The sequence below is a fragment of the Delphinapterus leucas genome, chromosome 4 (genome assembly GCF_059928025.1).
Source record: "Delphinapterus leucas isolate spDelLeu-1000000601 "Yukka" chromosome 4, BTC_Dleu_Yukka2, whole genome shotgun sequence".
In the NCBI taxonomy this organism is placed as follows: Eukaryota; Metazoa; Chordata; class Mammalia; order Artiodactyla; family Monodontidae; genus Delphinapterus; species Delphinapterus leucas.
The window spans coordinates 96117570-96128187 of record NC_143132.1 but is presented as its reverse complement, the minus strand read 5'-3'; the positions used below and the strand labels follow the sequence as shown (position 1 = coordinate 96128187).

The 10618-nt window shown below is 42.5% G+C and overlaps 1 protein-coding gene across 10 annotated transcripts in view; it reads left to right on the top strand.

Annotated features, from left to right (window-relative positions):
• Nucleotides 1–9178: 9178 nt before the first annotated feature.
• Nucleotides 9179–10618, top strand: part of PRKCI (protein kinase C iota) — a 79677-nt gene continuing 78237 nt past the window's right edge. For 3 of the 10 annotated variants that reach the window (XM_089910889.1, XM_022572573.3, XM_089910893.1), the window contains exon 1: nt 9273–9627. In XM_089910889.1, the coding sequence (XP_089767015.1) occupies nt 9524–9627 (104 nt within the window). In that variant the 5' untranslated portion in view covers nt 9273–9523. Of the gene's footprint in view, nt 9628–10618 lie in introns of all 10 variants that reach the window. The other 7 variants (XM_089910896.1, XM_089910895.1, XM_089910899.1 and 4 more) reach the window with 5 other exon arrangements.

Here is a 10618-nt window from a genome sequence, read left to right as displayed (position 1 = left end):
CAGAAGAAACTCCAAGACCTTTAAGCAATCACTCCCCGTTCTCCCTTTCCTGAAACCTCTGGCAACCACTAACCTGCTTTCTGTCTCTATAGATTTGTCTGTTATGGACATTTAATATGAATGGAATTATACAATATGTAGCCTTTTGTGTCTGTCTTCTCTTGCTTAGTGTTTTCAAGGTTTATCCACATTGTCATGTGTTTCGGGACTTCATTCCTTTTTACAGATGAATACTATTTCATTTTAGGGATATACCACATTTTGTTTATCCATTCTTCAATTAATGGACATTTGGTTTGATCTCACTTTTTAGTTACTGTGAATAATGCTTACATGAACATTTGTGTACTGCTTTTTGTGCAGACATATGTTTTTAATTCTCTTGGTTATATAACTAGGAAAGGAATTGCTGAGTCATATGGTAACTCAATATTTAACATCTTGAGAAACTGTCAAACTGTTTTCCAAAGTAGCTGCACTTCTTCACATTCCCACCTGCAATGTATGAGGGTTCCAATTTCTGCACACCCTTGCCAACGCTTGTTATCATCCATCTTTTGATTATAGTCAACCTAGTAGGTATGAAGTGATTGAGTTGCATTTCCCTAATAACTAATAATGAATATTTTTCATGCTTTTATGGCCATTTGTATGTCTTCTTTGGAGAAATGTCTATTCAAATTCTTTGCCCACAAAGAGAAATTAAGTTATTTGTCTTTTGTAAGAGTTACTTGTATATCTGAATACTAGTCCCTTATCAGACATATGATTTGCAAATGTTTTCTCCCATTCTGAGGGAAGACTTTTCTCTTTCTTGATTGTGTCCTTTGAAATACCAACATTTTAAATTTTGATGAAGTTCAATTTATCTTTTTCTTTTGTTACTTGTGCTTTTGGTGGCAATCTAAGAATCCATTGTCTAATCTAAGGTCACAAAGATTTCCTGCTGTGTTTTTTCCTAAGAGTTTTATAATTTTAGCTCTTATACTTAAATCTTTGATCCATCTTGAGCTAAATTTTGTAAATGGTTTAGGTAGGAGTCCAACTTCATTCTTCTGTATATGGATATTCAATTGTTCCAGCATCATTTGTTAAAACAAATGAACCCTCCTCCAAGAAAAAGACCTATTTTTTCCCCCAGTGAATTGTCTTGGCCCTTTACATTGACACATGTCTGCTAGTGTGAGCTCCTTGAGGGCAAGGTTTTTTATATTACTACCTGCATGTCTAGCATGGGACTATGATGTAGTAAACCCTCAAAAAACATGTTCAATAAATGAAAAGCTGATTTGAGAATCCTAGTGTCAACCTACACGTACCAAGTGCCATAGACTTTGCTAGATGCTGGGGAAGTTTTATACATGAACTCACAGTCTAGTAAAGTTTTCAAACCAAAAGTTTCCAAGGGGTCCGAGAATCTTACAGCCCTACACTGGAATGGGTCTTGGAGGTCGCGATTCCAGTAAGGAAAAGCAGACCTGACAAGGCTAAATAGCAGCCTGTGGCCTTATCTCATGTTAATTTGCCAGAGATCCCAGGTCTCTTTGAAATTACATTATGACTTTACAACTTAACAAAGGATTTTTTTTCAGTTAGGCCTCCATAAAGCATTTTTTCAGTTAGGTAGGCCTTGAGAAAGTCCTCTCCAGATGAAAGACAGCTGCTTCTGTTTCATATCACTCTTATCTTCTGAGATAACTGCTATCAGAGATTAAAAAAATTTTTTTCTCCACCCTAGCTGGACATAATCACTCCTTTCTCTGAACTTCTATAGCTCTTACTTGCTCTTCCAGAAAATTAGCAATTTGTTTTGTACTGCCCTAGTGCTTTGGATTTTTATGTAATCTTGAATTATTTATCACCAGTTTATGTGTGAACTTCCTAAGTAGACTGCCCCAACTAGACTCAAGGGCAAAAGTTGCATTTTACATTTATTGTATGAAATATAGGGCTTTGTACCTAGTGGACATGCAACAGGTATTTCTTGACATTATTTGTGTTTTTATAGAATTTATTTTTAAAATAAGAAGCTATTAGGCTTAAGTTTCATTCTGTTTTTCCCTAGAGGCTAAGGGTGTGAGGCTCAAAGGGAGAAGCACCTTCTCTCCTTTGGACAATTACTAGTGACCCTCTACTTGCTTTCCTAGAGGAATGGAGACACCAGAGAACTAATAATTAGTACATGTACATATTTAAATATTTCTTAATATTACTATTAAAGGTTTTTAAATTCTATGAAAAGGATAAAAGAGATTGGCAGAATTCCCCCCAGAACCCAGTAAATTAAACTAACTCTCAAGGAAACTCTGAGTTGTAGTTTTTAAATTACTGAATCAGAAAGTAGAGAAACAGGGACTTCCCTGGTGGTCCAGTGGTTAAGAATCCATGCTTCCACTGCAGGGGGCACGGGTTCGATCCTTGGTCAGTGGAACTAAGGTCCTACATGGCTTGTGGCGTGGAAAAAAAAAAAAAAAAGTAGAGAAAAGACATCCTATTTCTCTTCTTTTTTGTGGTACGCGGGCCTCTCACTGTTGTGGCCTCTCCCGTTGCAGCACACAGGCTCCGGACGCGCAGGCTCAGCGGCCATGGCTCACGGGCCCAGCCGCTCCGTGGCAGGCGGGATCTTCCCGGACCGGGGCACGAACCCGTGTTCTCTGCATCGGCAGGCGGACTCTCAACCACTGCGCCACCAGGGAAGCCCCTGTTTCTCTTCTTATCTCAAGCTTGCTTTCTAGTTAAGACGTGGAAGAAGGAGATGGAATAATCTAGCCTCATATTGAACAGTGCCCTGCAGAACATAACCAGAATCTTTGGGACTGTTTAACTAAGGTAAAATAGAAAAGGTGGCGGAATGGAAGAGTGAGTATATCATGACATGATACTCAGTACACTGTCATGCACCTATGGGAACACAGTGAGCCTGTTAATGGATTATGATAAGAACAGGTTATGTGTGGATTAAAATGATTCTCTAATAACAATGAATCTCCACAGCATTTTAGCATGTGGTTAGATCATGGAAAACAAAAAACAAATCAAAGCTAAGAATTTTGTGAAGTTAATATTTTTTCCTCATCTGCCAGAAATCACTCAGTCCTCGTTTCAAATTCATGGTATTTTAAAATTAGTCTAAATAGTGGAAAACATTGGAACAATGATAAAGTGACTGTCATTTCAGTTCTTTGGACTTCATTTGTAAAATGAGGCGTAGATTTTTTGTTCTTCAAACTGTCATTGGGGGACCAGCAGCATCAGACCTTTAAATCAGAATATGCATTTTAACAAAATCTCTTCCTAATTTGTATGGTTATCAAAGTTTGAGAAGACGGACCTGTATGACACAAAGTAACTTCCAGCTAGTAAATTCAACCATTCCGTGATTCTAGTTGGAAGACTCCACCTTAGATAAAAGGAGAGTCACTTTCTTAGGAGTTGTGTTTGACTTGAGTAAACAGATTGCTCAGCGAGTTGAACTAATTTTTCAGGTCATAGCTTTAACAAAGCAAACAGAAAATGAAGACTTGTTCTGATTATATGGTGCTGTCAGCTTCCTTCCTATGACAGTAAGATTAATTTTAGTATTTAAGTGGATATAAACCAACAGAAAATTATTTCAATATTAAATTAAATAATTTAATATTTGTTGAATACCAACAATTTTCTAAGTGCCAAAAAGAACTTAGAAGGTAAGATTCCTGCTCTTGAGGCACCTAATAATGCTTTGCTTTAAAAGTCTCAGTGTCTGGAGTCCTTATTAATTTAATTATAGGCTGATTCATAATTTGTTAGTTTCCAGAATGGGAAGCGATACCAATTCAGTAGAATATCTCACGCCTAAGTCGCAGGGTGATAAGCACGGTGTACAGGTGAACTAACAGGCAGCTTTGTCTCTGGAATGCTGTTCCCCTTGATATTGTACATGTGACTAAGCAGCCAAAAAATCATTACAGACTATAAGCTCTGCTTTTCCCCCTTGATTTTTCTGTGGCCCAAAACAGGATGTGGTTTAATTCAAGGTCAGCAGAAATTCAATATGAAAAGATTTGAGTCCAGTAGGAAGTAGGTGGAGGTGGTAGAGAAAATGAGCTAGTCCTCTGTGAGAGGGGTGAAGACGGGTTGACAACCTTGTGTGGGAGAGGAGTGTACGCCAGAGGCTGTGAGAGAGAACTAGGTTATTATTTTCTTTTAATATTTATTTATTTATCTTGGCTGCGCTGGGTCTTAGTTGAGGGCTAAGAAGCACGGCATGTGGGCTTCCGAGTTGCAGCGTGTGAACTGTAAGTTGCGGCATGCATGTGGGATGTAGTTCCCCCACAAGGGATCGAAACCACGCTCCCTACATCGGGAGCGTGGAGTCTCACACACTGGACACCAGGGAAGTCCCCGAGAACTAGGGTATTAAAGGAGGCCAATGCTGGGGTGGGTGAGCTGCTGGAGTGGGGAGAATTTATTAGATAAGGTTTACATTTTCAATTGGATACGCCATCCTCAAGAACAGGTTTGCCTCTTCAAATTGGAGGGTAGCTTACATTTAATGCTTGACTGCTGTTAGGGACAGCATACTTGGTGTGCCAACATCATTAAACAAATGATACTTCTAAAAGAAGTTTGTGTGTTTTAATGGAGGCTTTTTCAACCTGACATTTTACTAGTCAACTCTGTGCCTTTCAGTTAAGCCAGACACAAGTGGGTTCTTCTGGTTCCTAAAGAAGATGAGGTAGCACTCGGGAGCCGTTGCAATTATTCTTTGTCACTTACTGGCGCACAGTTTCCCATTTTGCATTTTTTCTCTTTATTGGTACATGTCCTGACATCCTATCTGGATTGTAACTTTCTTGAAAAGAAGGGGAGAGCATAATGCCTGCACCAACTAACCCCATAGGAGTTAATTATGTTGAGGTTTCTCAGACATCTTTTTTTTTTTTTTTTGCGGTACGCGGGCCTGTCACTGCTGTGTCCTCTCCCGTTGCGGAGCACAGGCTCCGGACGCACAGGATCAGCGGCCATGGCTCACGGGCCCAGCCGCTCCGTGGCATGTGGGATCTTCCTGGACCGGGGCATGAACCCGTGTCCCCTGCATCGGCAGGCGGACTCTCAACCACTGCACCACCAGGGAAGCCCACTCAGACATCTTTGGCTATTCAGTGACTTTCATTAAGTAAATGTTTTATATTATTTTATTTTATTTATTCATTTTGCTGTCTCTTCAGCTTAATGGAACTCTCCACTGACAGTTCATTAAAACAAAGATTTTATTTCAAAGGCAAAATAAGTTAAGGCTCAAACTGCTGTATGTCATTATCTGTACTGTGGGAGTGAGATTGGGGAACTGCAATGGAAATGAGTGTATGTGGCTGGAGTGAAGGGAGTACCCAGATAAAGCTGGCGGTGTCAATGGGGCAGTGAGAGGGCACAGGAGAAAGAAGGGGGAAAGGGAGTCATAGGGGTATTGTTTGCTATCTATGCTAGCTCAGTAAGGTTAATTAATAGAATAAAAACTAAACTCTTACTAACAGCTGTCAGGATTCCAATCAGGAGTTTGGGTCACAAATTTTGCTCTTGAAGGTTAAGTAAAACAATTAATGTAATACTATTAGGACATGATTACACAGGACATGTGTCTACTATTTATTATCTCATTCCATTCACCAAGCAGTTTATTTCTTTGATGCACATTGGGACAAGCACTCTGATAATGACAAAATGAGAGAATGTTGGCCAAAAATATTTTAAATCCCTTAAGCTGGTGGATTTGAGCATTAATTAATTTTTTTTCCATTCAAGTCATCACAGTGAGCCAAAAGTAAGTATAATTTAGCTCAGAGCCCAATATTTATCTCTACAGGTCACAGAGTCCCTCCAAATGATCAGGACTTGCAGTTGAAACACTTTTCTCTCTTTTTAGTGACATGATCAAATGCTTAATGAAACCACAGAAGAATGCTAGGTGAAGGGAGGCAGGCTTACCCAAAGTTGAAGGTACTAGTAAGCACCATTTTAAGTACAACAGAAAGAAAATGGGCTGTGGGAGGCTTTTTCACAATGTTTACCATTGACTTCCCATTTTGTATCATGTGATTCTCAGTTGAGAAACAGGCATCAAAGATCCAGCAGCAGGATTTATTAGATGGCATAAAGAACATGAAAAACAAATTTTCATATTTGATCTATATACAGCAGGACACACTGGTGAGGCTAGTTAATATTGAATATAAAGGCCTACCTATTCTGAGTAGATATTTTCTTGTTAGAGCAGCTCAATCTGTAGAAAGGAAGCCATATTTTCCTAAAGATATGATTAATATGATGCCAGGTTCCTTTTAAACCCTTTAACAGAGTCCTGTTTTCTTTAAACTAAAGAGATGGCTCAATAGTTTCTCATATTTTGTTACTAAAAATGACATAATTTCTGTGCCCTGATTATCCTATATGCTTAACTGTCTGTGCCTTGTATCTATTTTATTTATTTATATTTTTTATTTTAAAATTTTATTTATTTTATTTTTTGCTGTGTTGGGTCTTTGTTGCTGCACGCACGCTTTTCTCTAGTTGCGGCGAGTGGGGACTACTCTTCATTGCGGTGCGCGGGCTTCTTGTTGCAGTGGTTTCTCTTGTTGCAGAGCACGGACTCTAGGCGCGTGGGCTTCAGTAGTTGTGGCACGTGGGCTCAGTAGTTGTGGCTCGCGGGCTCTAGAGTGCATGCTCAGTAGTTGTGGTGCACGGGCTTAGTTGCTCTGCGGCATGTGGGATCTTCCCCGACCAGGGCTCGAACCCGTGTCCCCTGCATTGGCAGGTGGATTCTTAACCACTGCGCCACTAGGGAAGCCCCTGTATCTATTTTAATTGCATCACACTGACTTTAAAAATTAATGTCAGAGCACTTCCAGAATGGAAACATGAGGAGCTCCCTGTATACTCACCCCAATGAAACCACCATAACTGGTGAAAATTATAAATAAAAAAGGACCATTGGATCAGACTGTGGAACAATTTTATGCCCCAGGGCACTGTCAAAAACACTGGAGCAATCAGTTGCCAATTAGTGGAGGCTAACAGCTGGGAGCTATATCCATAAAGGCAAACCAGCTAAAAGCTTGATAGGGAGATGAGGAAAAGAGACAGTCAAAGAGAACCTGACTAAAACCACTGTCATCCCCCAGGGGAGGGACAAGGAGTCAGGGTGACGGTGTGCATGCCAAAGTTGCACCTTCTGAGGAGAGACATTAGAGGCTGCACACTGTGGAGGAAACAAGAGTCTATTGACCAAGTCTGGCCAACCCACAAATAAACAAGCAAACAACGACAACGACCAGACCTAGAGCCAGTCTGGATAGGTCTTCAGAGTTGCTACCATGGAAATGTACAGTTTGCAACAGAAAAACTTATGAGACATACAAAGAAACAGGCAATGGGACCCATGCACACAGAAACTGTCTTTGAGAGGACCCATATGTTGGACTTAGCACACAAAGACTTCAAAGCAGCTGTTATAAACATGTCTAAAGAACTAAAGGAAACCATGCTTATGAGTGTAGATTCAAAATTCCTCAACAAAATATTAACAAACCGAATTTAGCAACGTATGAAAACGATTATATGTCATAACTGAGAGGGATTTTTCCCAGGAATGCAAGACTGGCTTACATCTAAAAGTTAATGTAACAGGGCTTCCCTGGTGGCGCAGTGGTTGAGAGTCCGCCTGCCGATGCAGGGAACACGGGTTCGTGCCCCGATCCGGGAAGATCCCACATGCCGCGGAGCGGCTGGGCCCGTGAGCCGTGGCCGCTGAGCCTGCGCGTCCGGAGCCTGTGCTCTGCAACGGGAGAGGCCACAGCAGTGAGAGGCCCGCGTACCGCAAAAAAATAAAACTTAATGTAACATATCACACCAATAGAATAAAGCACAAAACCACATGATAATCTCAATAGACACAGAAAAGGCACTAAACAAAACCCAACACCCTTCATAATAAAAATAGGCAACAAACTAGGAATAGAATGGAACTTCCTCAACCTGATAAAGGGCATCTACAAAAAAACTAAAGCAATAATCACATTTAATGGTGAAAGACTGAAAACTATCCACATAAGACTGAGAACAATACAAGAATGTTAACATACTTCTCTTTATTCAACATAATACTAGAAGTTCTATCTAATGTAATCAGGCAAGAAAAATAAAAGACATCGAGATTGGAAAGAAAGATGTAAATCAATCTGTATTCTAAAATGGCATAATCTTGCACACAGGAAATTCTAAGGAATCCACCGAGACACTATTAGAACTAATGAGTTCAGCAATCTTGTAGGATTCAAGATATATACAAAATCAATTGTATTTCTATACACTAGCAATGAATAATAGAAAATGAAATTAGGATGGGAATGTAAATCGGCACAGCCACTATGGAAAACAGTCGATGTTAACAATGTTTTAACGATGTTAAAAAATGCCAATGCATGGATAGTTGGATGGGTTGACTGATTGGCTAAATATTCATTGTGCACCTGTTCCATGCAATGGCAATCTACAAGGGCCAAGATATGGGGGGCAGCGAAGGAAGAAAAGTCAATCTTCCATCATACCTTCCAGTTGAGTTTCTTCCTTTATTACATTCATTATTACATTTGTTACATATATTATACTAAATTCTTTTCATAAAAGAGGCTATGCTGGGCAGTAACCAAATTCTTTCCAGAAAAGGTACTGTATGATTGAGATGATTTATGCAATTGGAAGAATTCACCAGAGAACAAAGTCTAGATTGTGAGGAACCCCAATCATTTCCAGTGTCCTCAGGTGCCCACGGTGGATTCAGGACTTCCACGCCGACGGGTCCCGGGGCACAAGCTGAAGACAGACGGTCAGCGAGAAGGCGGGACGCTCTACACGTAAAGAACCTCAAGTCCCAGAATCCCATGGGGACTCCAAGTCCCAGAAACCCGCCCGGCAAATCTACTCCGAGTCCCTAGCCGTCTGACCGCGGACGCGACCAAGACAGGAAACTGGGGTGAGATGCCGCAGAATTTGTCCCCCACCATTTTCCTTGTAGGGAGGGGCTTTTTACAGAACTATAGGTACCTCAGTCGTCACATTCTCTCAGTTACAGCCCATAAAAGGCACCCTGCCGGCAAGTTTTTTGTGATGTTCAGCATCCCCCCTCCTCTCTCCCCTTTTCCTTGCCCCCGTAAGAATGGTTCAGCCGGGCATCTTGAGTTGGATCGGTGGTTGCACCCGCCCTCCCCCGGAATGTGGGCCTTTGGAGCGTGTGAGGTGGGAGGGGCGGAGGTGGGAGGCGTGCTGGGCCCTGGCTGCAGCAGAGACAGTGTCTGCCGCTGGCGGTGGGGGGAGCCGTGCGGGTTCCGGCTTCCCCGGCGAGGCGACCTCTGGGCCCGCGCCGCGGGCGTGGAGGACAGGTAGGCGAGCGGGCAGCCGCGGCTCCGGGAGAAACTCGGGCCTCGGAGTCCCCTACGGCGCCCGGTGCGCCCCTCGGCCTCCAGAGTTGAGGCGGGGGAGGAAGGAGATGCCGACCCAGAGAGACAGCGGTACCATGTCTCACCCGATCGCAGGCGGCGGCGGCAGCGGGGACCATTCTCACCAGGTCCGGGTGAAAGCCTACTACCGCGGGTGAGTGTGTGGGGTGGGGGTGGTGGTGAGAGGGAAGGGGAGAGGCCAGCTGGACTTGGCCTGGAGGGGGGGGCGGGTGTGGGGCTGGAGGTGTGGAAGGGATGGGCTGGGCGGGCAAGTCGGGGGACTCGGGATGGGTGACCGAGTGGTCGGGGGAGGAGCACGGGGCACTGGATTGCGGCACCCCCAAGGTGTGGCGCAGGGCGCCCTGGAATCGCGCGGCTGAGGGTCCTGAGCAGGGTCCGAGGGAGGAGCCTTGGAGTAAGTAGGTCCACCTGGTGGGTCCAAGAGACTCGTCTACCAAGAGATTTACAAGAGCTTTACGTCTTTAAGTCTGGATGTATTAGGGGTTGAGAGTTGATTCTGAGTGATGCCTTAGTTAACTAAGTTTACCATGGGTTTAAAAGACAGGATTGCTTCAGTTTGTTGACCCTTTTGATTACCAGCAGGCCTAAAGCCTCTGGTTCTCTAAGTCAGGTTTGTCTTTATCACATAGAAGAGTTCGCGACGTGTACCTGGACTGTGGTCAGGCTGCCAGTATATTAGACATAGGAGTTATTGTTTGAGTAAAGTTGATGCGTTTTCAGGGATATACATTAGGTACTTATGTCTCGCCAAGATTAGGTTGTATATATGTAAATTAAAATTTGTGAACGCTTCTTTGTCAGTCTTGCTTCAAGGACTGTCCGATAGGGTGAGATATTGCAAGAAGAGAAGAGGATGAGCATAGGCACAGCTTTAAAATCTGTGATCTTTACTCATATTATTACCTAAGTTATAACTATTGTGGTTACCAGAAATGGTCCAGTCCTAAAATCAGTGTATTAAATCATATTCCGTAGTATGACTGTGGTTTGAAATTTCTTTGAGATAACTATATTTGGGAGCATTAGAAAGTTGAACTGTGAGTGTGAGCATAAAGGTTTGAAACTAAGGGTTAACAGAACACCCGACCGCTGTGGCCTGTCTTACTGCTTGTTCAAGCAGAAGT